Source organism: Meleagris gallopavo, unplaced genomic scaffold, assembly GCF_905368555.1.
Source record: "Meleagris gallopavo unplaced genomic scaffold, MGAL_WU_HG_1.1 scaffold_3, whole genome shotgun sequence".
NCBI classification, from domain to species: Eukaryota; Metazoa; Chordata; class Aves; order Galliformes; family Phasianidae; genus Meleagris; species Meleagris gallopavo.
The window spans coordinates 31,134-49,609 of record NW_028147017.1 but is presented as its reverse complement, the minus strand read 5'-3'; the positions used below and the strand labels follow the sequence as shown (position 1 = coordinate 49,609).

At 60.3% G+C, this 18,476-nt stretch overlaps 2 protein-coding genes across 2 annotated transcripts in view; both read right to left on the bottom strand.

The window, feature by feature from the left end:
- Nucleotides 1-560: 560 nt before the first annotated feature.
- Nucleotides 561-10,036, bottom strand: QPRT (quinolinate phosphoribosyltransferase). Its single transcript, XM_085215066.1, is given in 6 exon segments — nt 561-796; nt 1,691-1,822; nt 4,612-4,664; nt 4,667-5,922; nt 6,241-6,705; nt 9,912-10,036. Coding segments are annotated over 5 exon segments (2,097 nt in total). The 5' UTR covers nt 6,696-6,705; nt 9,912-10,036; the 3' UTR covers nt 561-595.
- Nucleotides 10,037-13,793: 3,757 nt separating this feature from the next.
- LOC146542015 (sarcoplasmic/endoplasmic reticulum calcium ATPase 1) overlaps nt 13,794-18,476 on the bottom strand; it is a gene marked incomplete at its 5' end in the record, with an annotated part of 33,569 nt that continues 28,886 nt past the window's right edge. The window contains 2 exons of the mRNA XM_085215076.1: nt 13,794-13,898; nt 17,403-17,520. Coding sequence (XP_085071202.1) covers nt 13,894-13,898; nt 17,403-17,520 — 123 coding nt within the window. The remainder of the gene's footprint in view (nt 13,899-17,402; nt 17,521-18,476) is intronic.

Genomic DNA, 18,476 nt, shown 5'->3' with positions numbered 1-18,476 from the left:
CAATGCCCCTTTTGGGGTCCCTGAGCCCCGAGTTGACCCCAATGCCCCTTTTTGGGGTCCCATTTCCATGGGACGACCCCAATGTCCCTTTTTGGGATCCCATTTCCATGGGACGACCCCAATGTCCCTTTTTGGGGTCCTACAGCCCCGAGTTGACCCCAATGCCCCTTTTTGGGGTCCCATTTCCATAGGACGACCCCAATGCCCCTTTTTGGGGTCCCAGAGCGCCGAGTTGACCCCAATGTCCCTTTTTGGGGTCCCATTTCAATAGGACGACCCCAATGTCCCTTTTTGGGATCCCACAGCCCCGAGTTGACCCCAATATCCCTTTTTGGGATCCCATTGCCATAGGATGGGGTTGGGTTGACCCCATAGAATGATGTTGGGATCCCATTTCCATAGGACGACCCCAATGCCCCTTTTTGGGATCCCGCAGCCCCGAGTTGACCCCAATGTTCCTTTTTGGGGTCCCACAGCCCCGAGTTGACCCCAATGCCCCTTTTTGGGATTCCATCTCCATAGGACGACCCCAATGCCCCTTTTTGGGATCCCGCGGCCCCAGAGTTGACCCCAATGCCCCTTTTTTTGGGAACCTTTAATCCCCACCGCGTTCCCCCCGCACAACTCGGAGGGTGAAATCAATGGGGTGGGCGCTGTGGGTCAGCGACCCCATAGAGACGACGTCGACGTGCGGCCCTATAAAGAGGGGCAGCGCCGCCTCCGTGATTCCACCGCTGGCCTCAACCAGAACCCCGGGATGCCGGGCCTTCAGAGCCGCCGCCGCCGCCTGCAGCGCCTGCGGGAAACCCCACACTTAGGGGGCAGCCCCATAGGGAAGGGGGGTCAGTTATGGGGTCAGTTATGGGGCCGGTTATGGAGCCGGGTAATGGGCCGGTTATGGAGCTGGTTATGGGGTCACTTATGGGGTCAGCTATGGGGCCGGTTATGGGGCTGGTTATGGGGTCACTTATGGGGTCAGCTATGGGGCCGGTTATGGGGCTGGTTATGGGGTCAGCTATGGGGCCGGTTATGGGGCCGGTTAAGGGGTCAGTTATGGGGCCGGTTAAGGGGTCAGCTATGGGGTCAGATATGGGGCCGGTTATGGGGCCGGTTATGGGGTCAGCTATGGGGTCACTTATGGGGTCAGCTATGGGGCCGGTTATGGGGCTGGTTATGGGGTCAGCTATGGGGCCGGTTATGGGGCCGGTTAAGGGGTCAGTTATGGGGCCGGTTAAGGGGTCAGCTATGGGGTCAGATATGGGGCCGGTTATGGGGCCGGTTATGGGGTCAGCTATGGGGTCACTTATGGGGTCAGCTATGGGGCCGGTTATGGGGCTGGTTATGGGGTCAGCTATGGGGCCGGTTATGGGGCCGGTTAAGGGGTCAGTTATGGGGCCGGTTAAGGGGTCAGCTATGGGGTCAGATATGGGGCCGGTTATGGGGCCGGTTATGGGGCCGGTTATGGGGTCAGCTATGGGGCCGGTTATGGGGCCGGTTATGGGGTCAGCTATGGGGCCGGTTATGGGGCCGGTTATGGGGTCAGTTATGGGGTTGGCTATGGGGCCGGTTATGGGGTCAGCTATGGGGTTGGCTATGGGGCCGGTTAAGGGGTCAGCTATGGGGTCAGCTATGGTGCCGGTTATGGGGCCGGTTATGGGGCCGGTTATGGGGCCGGTTATGGGGCCGGTACCTGCGGCTCCATGTTATCCAGCAGGACGATGTCGGCTCCGCTCAGCGCCGCTTCCAGCGCCTCGGCTGCAGTTCCGCACTCCGCCTCTACGCGGCGGCTGAAACCCGCGGCGCGGCGGGCGGCGGAGATCAGCTGGGGGAGACCGGGTTGTGGGGTCACGTGGGTTGTGGGGTCACGTGGGTTGCGGGGTCACGGGGGGGTGTGGGGTCACGTGGGTTGTGGGGTCACGTGGGTTGTGGGGTCACGTGGGTTGTAGGGTCACAGGGGGTGTGGGGTCACATGGATTTATGGGGTCGGGGGTCGTGGGGTCGGGGGGTGTGTGGGGTCACGTGGGTTGTGGGGTCACATGGATTTATGGGGTCTGGGGTTGTGGGGTTGTGGGGTCGGGGGGTTGTGGGGTCACGTGGGTTGCGGGATCACGTGGGTTGTGGGGTCACGGGGGGGTGTGGGGTCACGTGGGTTGTGGGGTCACGGGGGTGTGGGGTCACATGGATTTATGGGGTTGGGGCTTGTGGGGTCGGGGGGTTGTGGGGTCACGGGGGTTGTGGGGTCACGTGGGTTGTGGGGTCACGGGGGTGTGGGGTCGGGGGGGGTTGTGGGGTCACGTGGGTTGTGGGGTCACATGGATTTATGGGGTCTGGGGTTGTGGGGTTGTGGGGTCGGGGGGTTGTGGGGTCGGGGGTTGTGGGGTCACGGGGGTTGTGGGGTCGGGGGGGGTTGTGGGGTCACGTGGGTTGTGGGGTCACGTGGGTTGTGGGGTGTGGGGTCGGGGGTTGTGGGGTCACGTGGGTTGCGGGGTCACGTGGGTTGTGGGGTCACATGGATTTATGGGGTCTGGGGTTGTGGGGTTGTGGGGTCGGGGGGTTGCGGGGTCACGTGGGTTGTGGGGTCACGGGGGATGTGGGGTCAGGGGTTTTGGGGTTGTGGGGTTGTGGGGTCACGTGGGTTGCGGGGTCACGTGGGTTGTGGGGTCACGGGGGTTGTGGGGTTGGGGGGTTGTGGGGTCACGGGGTTGTGGGGTCACGTGGGTTGTGGGGTCACGGGGGTTGTGGGGTTGGGGGGTTGTGGGGTCACGGGGTTGTGGGGTCACGTGGGTTGTGGGGTCACGTGGGTTGTGGGGTCACGGGGGTTGTGGGGTCACATGGATTTATGGGGTTGGGGGTTGTGGGGTCGGGGGGGTTGTGGGGTCAGGGGGTTGTGGGGTCATGTGGGTTGTGGGGTCATGTGGGTTGTGGGGTCGGGGGGGGTTGTGGGGTCACGTGGGTTGTGGGGTCACGTGGGTTGTGGGGTCACATGGATTTATGGGGTCACGGGGGTTGTGGGGTCACATGGATTTATGGGGTTGGGGGTTGTGGGGTCGGGGGGGTTGTGGGGTCATGTGGGTTGTGGGGTCGGGGGGGGTTGTGGGGTCACGTGGGTTGTGGGGTCACGTGGGTTGTGGGGTCACGGGGGGTGTGGGGTCGGGGGTTGTGGGGTCATGTGGGTTGTGGGGTCACGGGGTTGTGGGGTCACAGGGGTTGTGGGGTCACATGGGTTGTGGGGTCGGGGGTTGTGGGGTCACGGGGGTTGTGGGGTCACATGGATTTATGGGGTTGGGGGTTGTGGGGTCGGGGGGGTTGTGGGGTCATGTGGGTTGTGGGGTCGGGGGGGGTTGTGGGGTCACGTGGGTTGTGGGGTCACGTGGGTTGTGGGGTCACGGGGGGTGTGGGGTCGGGGGTTGTGGGGTCATGTGGGTTGTGGGGTCACGGGGTTGTGGGGTCACAGGGGTTGTGGGGTCACATGGGTTGTGGGGTCGGGGGTTGTGGGGTCACGGGGGTTGTGGGGTCACATGGATTTATGGACTCCGGGGTTGTGGGGTCACAGGGGTTGCAATTGCCTCTCCCACCCCACCCCCGATATTGTCCACTCCGGAAGTGCCCCTCCCCCACCGGAAGTGCCCCCTCCCCCACCGGAAGTGCCCCCTCTCCCTCCGGAAGCACCTCTCCCCCCTCCGTTATTACCCCTCCTCACTCCTTAATTTCCCCCCCTCCCCCGTAATTGCCCCTCCTCCCCGGAAGTGCCCCTCCCTCACCGGAAGTGCCCCTCTCCCACCGGAAGTGCCCCCTCTCCCTCCGGAAGCACCTCTCCCCCTCTGTTTTTACCCCTCCTCACTCCGTAATTTCCCCCCCCCCCCCCGTAATTGCCCCTCCTCCCCGGAAGTGCCCCTCCCTCACCGGAAGTGCCCCCTCCCCCACCGGAAGTGCCCCCCCCCCCAGCGGATGTGCCCCCTCTCCCACCGGAAGTGCCCCCTCTCCCTCCGGAAGCACCTCTCCCCCCTCTGTTATTACCCTCCTCACTCCGTAATTTCTCCCCCCCCCGTAATTGCCCCTCCTCCCCGGAAGTGCCCTTCCCTCACCGGAAGTGCCCCCTCCCCACCGGAAGTGCCCCCTCTCCCTCCGTTATTACCCCTCCCCCCTCCATTATTACCCCTCCTCACTCCGTATTTTCCCCCCCCCGTAATTGCCCCTCCTCCCCGGAAGTGCCCCCTCCCTCACCGGAAGCACCTCTCCCCCCTCCGTTATTACCCCTCCTCACTCTGTAATTGCCCCCCCTCCCCCGTAACTGCCCCTCCCCCACCGGAAGTGCCCCCTCCCCCACCGGAAGTGCCCCCTCCCCCACCGGAAGCGCCCATCCCCCCTCCGTTATTACCCCTCCTCACTCTGTAATTGCCCCCCTCCCCCGTAATTGCCCCTCCCCCACCGGAAGTGCCCCCTCCCCCACCGGAAGTGCCCCCTCTCCCACCGGAAGCGCCCCTCCCCCCTCCATTATTACCCCTCCTCACTCCGTAATTGCCCCCTCTCCCCCGTAATTGCCCCTCCCCCACCGGAAGTCCCCCCTCCCCCACCGGAAGTGCCCCTCCCCCCCGGAATCTCCATGCTTACCTCCGTCATCGGGACCCCCGCTGCATCCCTGTGGGTGTCCTTCACCATCAGCATCCCCCGAGGTCGTAACGGTGGGGGTCGGCTCCTCCCACCCACAGCCCGTATTTCTCCACCAATCGGAAGCCGGGCGTGGTCTTCCTGGTCCCGCCCACCACCCCGCCCCACCCCATCCCCCTCCCCACCTCCACTGCCCTCCGGGCCGCCGTCGCCGTCCCGCTGCACCTCCCCAACACCTCCAGCACCACCCGCTCCCCCTGCAGGATCCGAGCAGCCGACCCCCAAATTTCCGCCACCACCGTCCCGGGGGTCACGTGACTTCCTTCCGGAACTTTCCAACTCGACCGACAACCCAACTCTGCCCAAACGGCGTCGACGAAGGGCAGGCCGGCCAGAAGCCCCTGGGATTTGCAGACGATGCGGGCGAGGCGTGGGCTCAAACCAACCAGTAGGGCGGCGGGGTCGAGGCCCGGGCAATCTTCCTGCAGCCAATGGCGGGCCAGGGTGTGCAGGTGGGGAGGGGGCAGCAGGGAGGACAGAGGGGGAGGGGTGGCGGGGTTCATGGTGGGGTTGGGGTTCATGGTGGGGGTGGGGTTGGTGGTGGTGGTGGTGGGATTCATCATGGCGGTGGGGTTCATCATGGTGGGGGTGATGGCGGGGGTGGGGTTCATCATGGCGGTGGGGTTGGTGGTCATGGTGGGGCTGGTGGTGGTGGTGGGGTTCATCATGGCGGAGGGGTTGGTAGTGGTGGTGGGGTTGGTGGTGGTGGTGGGGTTCATCATGGCGGAGGGGTTGGGGGTCATGGTGGGGTTCATCATGGTGGGGTTCATGGTGGGGGTGGGATTCAACATGGCGGAGGGGTTCATCATGGCGGGGTTCATCATGGCGGTGGGGTTGGTGGTGGTGGGGCTGGTGGTGGTGGTGGAGTTGGTGGTGGTGGTGGGATTCATCATGGCGGAGGGGTTGGGGGTCATGGTGGGGTTCATCATGGTGGGGTGGGTGGTGGTGGTGGGATTCATCATGGCGGGATTCATCATGGTGGCGGGGTTCATCATGGCGGTGGGTTTCATCATGGCGGAGGAGCTCATCATGGCAGGATTCATCATGGAGGTGGGTTTCATCATGGCGGGATTCATCATGGCGGAGGAGTTCATCATGGCGGAGGGGTTCATCATGGCGGGATTCATCATGGAGGCGGGTTTCATCATGGCGGGATTCATCATGGCGGAGGGGTTCATCATGGCGGGATTCATCATGGCGGGGTTCATCATGGCGGCAGGGTTCATCATGGCGGGGTTCATGTTGGTGTCGGCCCTGTTGGTAGTGTCGGCCTTGGAAGTGTCAGCCATGTTGATGACGTCAGCCGTGTTGGTGGTGTCAGTCTTGGTAGTGTCGGCCATGTTGGTGTCAGCCATGTTGATGATGTCAGCCTTGGCGGTGTCAGCCTTGGCGGTGGGCTTGGTGAGGTCGGCCATGTTGGTGAGGTCAGCCATGTTGGTGGTCTTGGTGACGTCGGCCATGTTGGTGATGTCAGCCATGTTGGTGATGTCAGTCTTGGCAGTGTCGGCCATGTTGGTGAGGTCAGCCATGTTGGTGGTCTTGGTGACGTCGGCCATGTTGGTGAAGTCAGCCATGTTGGTGGTGTCAGTCTTGGTGACATCAGCCATGTTGGTGAGGTCAGCCATGTTGGTGGTCTTGGTGACGTCAGCCATGTTGGTGAAGTCAGCCATGTTGGTGGTGTCAGTCTTGGCGGTGTCGGCCATGTTGGTGAGGTCGGCCATGTTGATGGTGTCAGTTTTGGTGACGTCGGCCATGTTGGTGTCAGCCATGTTGGTGGTGTCAGTCTTGGTGGCGTCGGCCATGTTGGTGAGGTCGGCCATGTTGGTCTTTGCAGTGTCGGTCATGGTGAGGTCAGCCATGTTGATGGTGTCAGTCTTGGCGGCGTCGGCCATCTTGGTAGTGTCAGCCATGTTGATGACGTCAGCCATGTTGGTGGTGTCAGTTTTGGTGACGTCGGCCATGTTGGTGTCGGCCATGTTGGTGGTGTCAGTCTTGGCGGCGTCGGCCATCTTGGTGACGTCGGCCATGTTGGTGGTGCTGCTCGTGGTGATGGTGGTGCTGTTGGTTTCAGCCCCATAGATCTGGGGGTCCTGACTCCAATCCCGCCCCATAGTCTATGGGTCCTGACCCATAAATCTGGGGGTCCTGGCCCCAATCCCGCCCCATACATCCATGGATCCTGGCCCCCCATCTGCCCCACATCAGCCCATATCAGCCCCATAGCTGCCCCACATCAGCCCCATATCAGCCCCATATCTGCCCCACATCTGCCCTATATCTGCCCCACATCTGCCCTATATCTGCCCCATAGCTGCCCCACAGCTGCCCTATATCAGCCCCATAGCTGCCCCACATCTGCCCCACATCTGCCCCACATCTGCCCCATAGCTGCCCCACAGCTGCCCTATATCAGCCCCACATCAGCCCCCTAGCTGCCTCATAGCTGCCCCATAGCCACCCCATAGCTGCCCTATATCAGCCCCACATCTGCTCCACATCTGCCCCATATCAGCCCCATCTGCCCCATAGAAGCCCCATAGTGACCCCACATCTGCCCCATAGCTGCCCTATATCAGCCCCACATCTGCCCCACATCAGCCCCATATCAGCCCCACACCTACCCAACATCTGCCCCATAGCTGTCCCGCATCAGCCCCACATCTGCCCCATAGCTGCCCATCATCAGCCCCACATCTGCCCCATATCAGCCCCATACCTACCCTGCAGCTGCCCTATATCAGCCCCACATCTGCCCCATATCGGCCCCTCATCAGCCTCACATCAGCCCCATTTGAGCCCTGTAGCTGCCCCACATCTGCCCCACATCAGCCCCACATCAGCCCCAGCTCAGCCCCACATCTGCCCCATATCAACCCCACATCTTCCCCACATCAGCCCCACATCTGCCCCATATCAGCCCCACATCAGCCCCACACCTTCCCCACATCAGCCCCACCTCAGCCCCACATCTTCCCCACATCTGCCCCACATCAGCCCCACATCGGCCCCACATCAGCCCCATATCAGCCCCGTAGCTGCCCCACATCTGCCCCACATCAGCCCCACCTCAGCCCCACATCAGCCCCACATCAGCCCCACATCTGCCCCATATCAGCCCCACATCTGCTCCACATCAGCCTCACCCCCCCCAGCCCCATATCAGCCCCGTAGCTGCCCCACATCTGCCCCACATCTTCCCCACCTCAGCCCCACATCTTCCCCACATCTTCCCCACATCTGCCCCACATCTGCCTCACATCGGCCCCACATCAGCCCCATATCAGCCCCACATCTGCCCCGCATCAGCCCCACATTGGCCCCACATCTGCCCCATAGCAGCCCCACATCTTCCCCATATCAGCCCCACATCTTCCCCACCTCAGCCCCACATCAGCCCCACATCTTCCCCACATCTGCCCCACCTCAGCCCCACATCAGCCCCACATCTGCCCCATATCAGCCCCACATCTTCCCCACATCAGCCCCACCTCAGCCCCACCCCCCCAGCCCCATATCAGCCCCGTAGCTGCCCCACATCTGCCTCACATCGGCCCCACATCAGCCCCACATCTTCCCCACATCTTCCCCACATCAGCCCCACATCAGCCCACATCAGCCCCACATCAGCCCCACATCAGCCCCACATCTGCCCCATATCAGCCCCACATCTTCCCCACATCAGCCCCACATCAGCCCCTCATCTTCCCCACATCTTCCCCATATCAGCCCCACATCTTCCCCATATCAGCCCCACATCTTCCCCACCTCAGCCCCACATCAGCCCCACATCTTCCCCACATCTGCCCCACCTCAGCCCCACATCAGCCCCACATCTTCCCCACATCTGCCCCACCTCAGCCCCACATCAGCCCCACATCTGCCCCATATCAGCCCCACCTCAGCCCCACATCAGCCCCACCTCAGCCCCACCCCCCCCAGCCCCATATCAGCCCCGTAGCTGCCCCACATCTGCCTCACATCGGCCCCACATCAGCCCCACATCTTCCCCACATCTTCCCCACATCAGCCCCACATCTGCCCCACATCAGCCCCACATCAGCCCCACATCTGCCCCATATCAGCCCCACATCATCCCCACATCAGCCCCACATCAGCCCCACATCAGCCCCTCATCTTCCCCACATCTTCCCCATATCAGCCCCACATCTGCCCCATATCAGCCCCACATCTTCCCCACCTCAGCCCCACATCAGCCCCACATCTTCCCACATCTGCCCCACCTCAGCCCCACATCAGCCCCACATCTTCCCCACATCTGCCCCACCTCAGCCCCATATCAGCCCCACATCTGCCCCATATCAGCCCCACATCTTCCCCACATCAGCCCCACCTCAGCCCCACCCCCCTCAGCCCCATATCAGCCCCGTAGCTGCCCCACATCTGCCTCACATCGGCCCCACATCAGCCCCACATCTTCCCCACATCTGCCCCACATCAGCCCCACATCAGCCCCACCTCAGCCCCACATCTTCCCCACATCTGCCACACCTCAGCCCCACATCAGCCCCACATCAGCCCCACATCTGCCCCACATCAGCCCCACATCAGCCCCACATCTGCCCCACATCAGCCCCTCATCTTCCCCACATCTTCCCCACATCAGCCCCACATCTGCCCCATATCAGCCCCACATCTTCCCCACATCTTCCCCATATCAGCCCCACATCTTCCCCACATCAGCCCCACATCTTCCCCACATCTTCCCCATATCAGCCCCACATCAGCCCCATATCAGCCCCACATCTTCCCCACATCTTCCCCACCTCAGCCCCACCTCAGCCCCACATCAGCCCCACCCCCCCAGCCCCACCCCCCCCCAGCAGCGGGGGTCCAAAGTCCGCCCCAAAACCTCCACGTCCCCAACCCCCCCCGAGACCCCACAGCTATGGGGCAGAGCCCTCCGCTATGGGGCAGAACTCACAGCTATGGGGCAGAACTCACAGCTATGGGGCAGAACTCACAGCTATGGGGCTGAACGCACCTCTATGGGACGGAACCCACAGCTATGGGGCCGAACCCTCCACTATGGGGCGGAACCCGCTGCTATGGGGCTGAATCAACCTCTATGGGGCAGAGCTAACTGCTATGGGGCAGAGCCTAGTGCTATGGGGCAGAACTCGGCGCTATGGGGCAGAACGCACAGCTATGGGGGCAGAACTGACCGCTATGGGGCAGAACGCACAGCTATGGGGCAGGACTCACGGTTATGGGGCAGGACTCACCTGTTTAGGGCCGAACCCGGCGCTATGGGGCAGAACCCGGCGCTATGGGGCAGAGCTGTGGGTCCCTCTGACCTTCAGGGCAGCAGAGGGAGCCATAGGGCGGTGGGGGGGGGGAGTCAGGGGGGCTCGGCCCCATAACTCCGCCCATAGGGGGGTGGGAGCCCGGAAATGTGGGGCGGGGTGTGTGGGGCTGAGCCCTGGGGGCTGCAGCCCCATAAGTGTGGGGCACCGCCGGTGTGGGGCAGCCCATATGCGTGGGGCAGCCCCATAAGTGTGGGGTAGACCCTAAATGTGGGGCACCCCATAAGTGTGATGCAGCCCCAAAGTGTGGGGCACCGCCGGGTGTGGGGCAGCCCATAAATGTGGGGCAGCCCCATAAGTGTGGGGTAGACCCCAATAAATGTGGGTCAGACTCGATAAGTGTGGGGCAGCCCCATAAGTGTGGGGCAGACCCCAAATGTGGGGCAGACCCCATAAGTGTGGGTCAGACCCCATAAGTGTGGGGCACCCCATAAGTGTGTGGGGCAGCCCCGTAAGTGTGGGTCAGACCCCACAAATGTGGGGCACCCCATAAGTGTGTGGGGCACCCCATAACTGTGATGCAGCCCCATAAGTGTGGGTCAGACCCCACAAATGTGGGTCAGATCCCATAAGTGTGGGGCACCCCATAAGTGTGTGGGGCAGCCCCATAAGTGTGGGTCAGACTCCACAAATGTGGGTCAGATCCCATAAGTGTGGGGCACCCCATAAGCGTGGGGCAGTCCCCATAAGTGTGGGTCAGACCCCACAAATGTGGGTCAGATCCCATAAGTGTGGGGCACCCCATAAGCGTGGGGCAGACCCCATAAGTGTGGGGCACCCCATAAATGTGTGGGGCAGCCCCATAAGTGTGGGTCAGACCCCACAAATGTGGGGCACCCCATAAGTGTGTGGGGCAGCCCCGTAAGTGTGGGTCAGACCCCGCAAATGTGGGGCACCCCATAAGTGTGGGACACCCCATAAGTGTGTGGGGCAGCCCCGTAAGTGTGGGTCAGACCCCACAAATGTGGGTCAGATCCCATAAGCATGGGGCACCCCATAAGCGTGTGGGGCAGACCCATAAGTGTGGGGCAGCTCCCGTAAGTGTGGGTCAGACCCCATAAGTGTGGGGCACCCATAAGTGTGTGGGACACCCCATAAGTGTGGGGCAGCCCCAATAAGACGCCACCAAAGCGGGTGTTTGGGGTTCCCTTTATTGGCAATAAATTAGCAGGGGCCATTTGGGGCCGCCCCATAGACTTGTGGGGCCGCCCCATAGCGGGTTGTAGGGCCGCCCCATAGACTTGTAGGGCAGCCCCGTAACGGGTTGTGGGGCCGCCCCATAGACTTGTAGGGCCGCCCCATAGCGGGTTGTGGGGCTGTGGGCTCACTTCCGCTTCTTCCGGAGCTCCTCGCCATAGCCTGTGGGGCGGAAATGGGCCAGTTATGGGGTCACTGGGGGGCGGATTTTGGGGCGGTTCTGTGGTCACAATAGGGTCAGGGGTCACATTGGGGCCATAGGGTCGGTTATGGGGTCACCAGGGGTTATGGGGTCACAATGGGGTTACAATGGGGCGGGTTTGGGGTCACCATAGGGTTATGGGGTCACAATGGGGTTACAGTGGGGCAGATATGGGGTCACAACGGGGTTATTGGGTCACAATGGGGTCAGCAGGGCGGTTATGGGGTAACAGGGGGGTTTTGGGGTCACAAGGGGGCAGATATGGGGTCACAACGGGGTTATGGGGTCACAATGGGGTCACAATGGGGCAGATATGGGGTCACAATGGGGTCAGCGGGGTGGTTATGGGGTCACAATGGGGTTTTGGGGTCACAATGGGGCAGATATGGGGTCACAACGGGGTTATGGGGTCACAATGGGGTCAGCGGGGCGGTTATGGGGTCACAACGGGGTTTGGGGTCACAATGGGGTGCAGTGGGGCAGTGGGGTCACAACAGGGTTATGGGGTCACAATGGGGCGGATATGGGGTCACAACGGGGTTATGGGGTCACAATGGGGTCACAGTGGGGCAGATATGGGGTCACAATGGGGTCAGTGGGCTGGTTATGGGGTCACAACGGTGTTATGGGGTTACAATGGGGTCACAGTGGGGCAGATATGGGGTCACAACGGGGTATGGGGTCACAATGGGGTCAGCGGGGCAGATATGGGGTCACAACGGGGTTATGGGGTCACAATGGGGTCACAGTGGGGCAGATATGGGGTCACAATGGGGTCATGGGCGGTTATGGGGTCACAATGGGGTGTGGGGTCACAATGGGGTCACAGAGGGGGTTATGGGGTCACAAGGGGGCAGATATGGGGTCAGAAGGGGTTATGGGGTCACAGTGGGGCAGATATGGGGTCACAACGGGGTGTGGGGTCACAATGGGGTCAGCGGGGCGGTTATGGGGTCACAAGGGGTAATGGGGTCACAATGGGGTCACAATGGGGCAGTTATGGGGTCACAATGGGGTTATGGGGTCACAATGGGGTCACAATGGGGTAGATATGGGGTCACAACGGGGTTATGGGGTCAGAATGGGGTTAGCAGGGCAGTTATGGGGTCACAATGGGGTTTTGGGGTCACAGGGGGGCGGATATGGGGTCACAATGGGGTTATGGGGTCACAATAGGGTCACAATGGGGCAGATATGGGGTCACAATGAGGGCCAGTGGGGCAGTTATGGGGTCACAACGGGGTTTGGGGTCACAATGGGGTGCAGGGTGGTCATGGGGTCACAACGGGGTTATGGGGTCACAGTGGGGCAGATATGGGGTCACAACGGGGTGTGGGGTTACAATGGGATCAGCGGGGCGGTTATGGGGTCACAACGGGGTTATGGGGTCACAATGGGGTCACAGTGGGGCAGATATGGGGTCACAATGGGTTATGGGGTCACAATGGGGTCAGAGAGGCGGTTATGGGGTCACAACGGGGTTATGGGGTCACAATGGGGCAGATATGGGGTCAGAAGGGGTTATGGGGTCACAGTGGGGTAGATATGGGGTCACAATGGGGTCACAATGGGGCAGATATGGGGTCACAATGGGTCACAAGGGGTTATGGGGTCACAATGGGGCAGATATGGGGTCACAACGGGGTGTGGGGTCACAATGGGGTCAGAGGGGCGGTTATGGGGTCAGAAGAGGTTATGGGGTCACAATGGGGTCACAATGGGGCAGATATGGGGTCACAACGGGGGGTCAGCAAGGCGGTTATGGGGTCACAATGGGGCAGATATGGGGTCACAACGGGGTGTGGGGTCACAATGGGGTCACAATGGGGCAGATATGGGGTCACAACGGGGTGTGGGGTCACAATGGGGTCACAAGGGGGCAGATATGGGGACACTTATGGGGTGACAGTTATGGGGTGACATTTGGGGTGACGGGGTGACAGTTATGGGGTGGCAGTTATGGGGTGACACTTATGGGGTGACACTTATGGGGCGACACTTATGGGGTGAGAGTTATAGGGCGACACTTATGGGGCGACACTTATGGGGTGAGAGTTATGGGGTGAGAGTTATGGGCTGACACTTATGGGGTGAGAGTTATGGGGTGACACTTATGGGGTGAGAGTTATGGGATGAGAGTTATGAGGCGACACTTATGGGTTGACACTTATGGGGCGAGAGTTATGAGGCGACACTTATGGGGTGACACTTATGGGGTGAGAGTTATGGGGCGACACTTATGGGGTGACACTTATGGGGCGACACTTATGGGGTGAGAGTTATGGGGTGACACTTATGGGGTGACACTTATGGGGCGAGAGTTATGGGTTGACACTTATGGGGTGGCAGTTATGGGGCGACACTTATGGGGCGACACTTATGGGGCGTCAGTTGCGGGGTGACACACGGGGCTGCGGTGGGGTTGCAGTTGCTCTGGGGTGACACACGGGGTCGCTGTGGGCTCAGCGTTACCTCGGCGGTCGCCAACGGAGGGATGCGGAGTTACGCTGTGAGGGGACAGCAGGGCGGCGTTATGGGGTGGCGCGGGACTATTATGGGGTGGCGCGCTGGGCATGATGGGATGGCGCGTGATGGGCGATGACGGGACGGCACCGGAGCATCATGGGATGGGACGTGGGTTATTATGGGGTGGCTCAGGATGATTATGGGATGGAGCGCTGGGCATTATGGGATGGCGCATGGATTATTATGGGGTGGCACCGGAGCATTATGGGATGGGACGCTGGGTATTATGGGATGGCACATGGATTATTATGGGGTGGAATAGGATGATGGGGGATTATGGGGTGGCTCAGGATGATTATGGGATGGAGCGCTGGGCATTATGGGATGGCGCATGGATTATTATGGGGCGGAATAGGATGATGGGGAATTATGGGGTGGCACCGGAGCATCATGGGATGGGACGCTGGGTATTATGGGGTGGCACATGGATTATTATGGGGCGGAATAGGATGATGGGGGATTATTATGGGATGGCACGCTGGGCATTATGGGATGGCACAGGAGTATTATGGGATGGGATGTGGGTTATTATGGGGTGGCACCGGAGCATTATGGGATGGGACGTGGATTATTATGGGATGGCACAGGATGATGGGGGATTATTATGGGGTGGAGCACTGGGCATTATGGGATGGGACAGGAGTATTATGGGGTGGCACAGGAGCATTATGGGATGGGACGTGGATTATTATGGGATGGAATAGGATGATTATGGGATGGAGCGTGGGCTATTATGGGATGGCACAGGAGTATTATGGGGTGGCACGTGAGCTATTATGGGATGGCTCAGCATGCTGGGCGATTATCATGGGATGGCGCATGGATTATTATGGGATGGCACCGGAGCATTATGGGATGGGACGTGGGTTATTATGGGGTGGCTCAGGGTTATTATGGGATGGAGCGCTGGGCATCATGGGATGGCGCATGGATTATTATGGGGTGGCACGGGATGATTATGGGGTGGCACCGGAGCATTATGGGATGGGACGTGGGTTATTATGGGGTGGCTCAGGGTGATGGGGGATTATTATGGGATGGAGCGCTGGGCATTATGGGATGGCACAGGAGTATTATGGGATGGGATGTGGATTATTATGGGGTGGCACAGGAGCATTATGGGATGGGACGTGGATTATTATGGGGTGGCACTGGAGCATTATGGGATGGTGTATGGATTATTATGGGATGGCACCGGAGCATTATGGGATGGGACGTGGGTTATTATGGGGTGGCACCAGAGCATCATGGGATGGGACGTGGGTTATTATGGGGTGGCTCAGGGTTATTATGGGATGGTGAGCTGGGCATTATGGGATGGCGCATGGGTTATTATGGGGTGGAATAGGATGATGGGGGATGATGGGGTGGCACCAGAGCATTATGGGATGGCGCGCTGGGAATTATGGGATGGCGCATGGATTATTATGGGGCGGAATAGGATGATGGGGAATTATGGGGTGGCACCGGAGCATTATGGGATGGGACGTGGGTTATTATGGGGTGGCTCAGGGTTATTATGGGATGGAGCGCTGGGCATTATGGGATGGCGCATGGATTATTATGGGATGGCACCGGAGCATTATGGGATGGGACGTGGGTTATTATGGGGTGGCTCAGGATGATGGGGAATTATGGGGTGGCACCAGAGCATTATGGGATGGCGCATGGGTTATTATGGGATGGCACCGGAGCATTATGGGATGGGACGTGGATTATTATGGGGTGGCTCAGGGTGATGGGGGATTATTATGGGATGGAGCGCTGGGCATTATGGGATGGGACAGGAGTATTATGGGATGGCACCGGAGCATTATGGGAGGGGACGTGGGTTATTATGGGGTGGCACGGGAGCATTATGGGATGGAGCGCTGGGCATCATGGGATGGTGCATGGATTATTATGGGGCGGAATAGGATGATGGGGAATTATGGGATGGCAACGGAGCATTATGGGATGGCGCGCTGGGCATCATGGGATGGGATGTGTATTATTATGGGGTGGCGCAGGACTATTATTGGGTGGCAGAGAATGATGAGGGATTCTGGGATGGCGCAGGATGATGGGGGATTATTATGGGATGGCACAGGATTATTATGGCATGGCACGGGGGGGGGATATGGGGTCATTGGGGTCAATGGGGTCAATTGGGGGGGGACAATGGGGTCATTGGGGTCAATGGGGTCAATGGGGGGATGTGGGATCAGTGGGGGGGGACAATGGGGTCAGTGGGGTCAATGGGGGGGGTCAATGGGGTCAATGAGGAGATATGGGGTCAATGGGGGGATATGGGGTCAGTGGGGTCAATGGGGGGATGTGGGGTCAGTGGGGGGGGTCAATGGGGTCAATGGGGTCAATTGGGGGGGTCAATGGGGTCAGTGGGGTCAATGGGGTCAATGGGGGTCAATGGGGTGCATGGAGGGGGTCAATGGGGGGATATGGGGTCATTGGGGGGAATATGGGGTCATTGGGGTCAATGGGGTCAGTGGGGGGGGACAATGGGATCAATGGGGTCAATTGGGGGGGACAATGGGGTCAATGGGGTCAATGGGGGGGTGCATGGAGGGGGTCAATGGGGTCAATGGGGTCAGTGGGGTCAATTGGGGGGGACAATGGGGTCAGTGGGGTCAATTGGGGGGGGACAGTGGGGTCAGTGGGGTCAGTGGGGGGGGTCAATGGGGTCATTGGGGTCAATGGGGGGGTTATTGGGGTCAATGGGGTCAATGGGGTCAGTGGGGGGGGACAATGGGGTCAATGGGGTCAATTGGGGGGGTCAATGGGGTCAGTGGGGGGGGACAATGGGGTCATTGGGGTCAATGGGGGGGTTAATGGGGTCATTGGGGTCAATTGGGGGGGTCAATGGTGGGGGTCAATGGGGTCAATGGGGGGATGTGGGGTCAGTGGGGGGGGACAATGGGGTCAGTGGGGTCAATTGGGGGGGGACAGTGGGGTCAGTGGGGTCAATTGGGGGGGACAGTGGGGTCAGTGGGGTCAGTGGGGGGGTCAATGGGGACATTGGGGTCAATGTGGGGGTCATTGGGGTCATTGGGGTCAATGGGGTCAATGGGGGGATACGGGGTCAATGGGGGGATATGGGGTCAGTGCGGTCAATGGGGTCAATGGGGGGATGTGGGGTCAGTGGGGGGGGACAATGGGGTCAGTGGGGGGAATATGGGGTCATTGGGATCAATGGGGTCAGTGGGGGGGGACAATGGGGTCAATGGGGTCGATTGGGGGGGTCAATGGGGTCAGTGGGGGGGGACAATGGGGTCATTGGGGTCAATGGGGTCAATGGGGTCATTGGGGTCAATGGGTCAATGGGGGGGATATGGGGTCAGTGGGGTGAATGGAAGGGATGAGAGCATCCCGGTGACACGATGACGTCAGAGGCGGCGCTGACGTCACAAGTGATGACGTCACAGGTGATGACGTCACCGGGGGGGGGGGGGGCTTATGGGGGGGGGGGGGTGGGGGGCAGCACTGACCCTCCAGGTAATTCCGGGCGATGAATTTCAGCACCTCGTCCAATAGGATCACAGGGAAGGAAATGCGGAGCACAACCAGCCAATGGGCCAAGTCCAGGTGGGTCAGCTTAAAGATCATCTGTGGGGCACAGGGAGACCCCATAACGACCCATAACGGCCCCATAACGGCCCCATAACAACGGCCCCATAGAGATCCCATAATAACAGCCCCATAGAGACCCCATAGAGACCCCATAGAGACCCCATAGAGACCCCATAGAAACCAGGTCCAGGTGGGTCAGCTTAAAGATCATCTGTGGGGCACAGGGAGACCCCATAACGACCCCATAACGGCCCCATAACGGCCCCATAACAACGGCCCCATAGAGATCCCATAACAACGGCCCCATAGCGGCCCCATAGAGATCCCATAACAACGGCCCCACAGAGACCCCATAGAGACCCCATAGAAACCAGGTCCAGGTGGGTCAGCTTAAAGATCATCTGTGGGGCACAGGGAGACCCCATAATGACCCCATAAGGACCCCATAACGGCCCCATAACAACGGCCCCATAGAGATCCCATAACAACGACCCCATAGAGGTCCCATAGAGACCCCATAGAACCCAGGTCCAGGTGGGTCAGCTTAAAGATCATCTGTGGGGCACAGGGAGACCCCATAACGACCCCATAACGGCCCCATAACGGCCCCATAACAACGGCCCCATAGAGATCCCATAATAACAGCCCCATAGAGACCCCATAGAGACCCCATAGAGACCCCATAGAAACCAGGTCCAGGTGGGTCAGCTTAAAGATCATCTGTGGGGCACAGGGAGACCCCATAACGACCCCATAACGGCCCCATAATGACCCCATAACGGCCCTATAGCGGCCCCATAGAGATCCCATAACAATGGCCCCATAGAGATCCCATAAAGACCCGGATCCACGTATAGGATGACGAAGTGCAGGGACATGGAGAGGCCCCATATCCCCCCTCCAGACCCCATATCCACCCCATACCGCCGTCACCCCATAACCCCGTGACCCCATGACCCCCTGACCCCATGACCCCGTGACCCCATGACCCC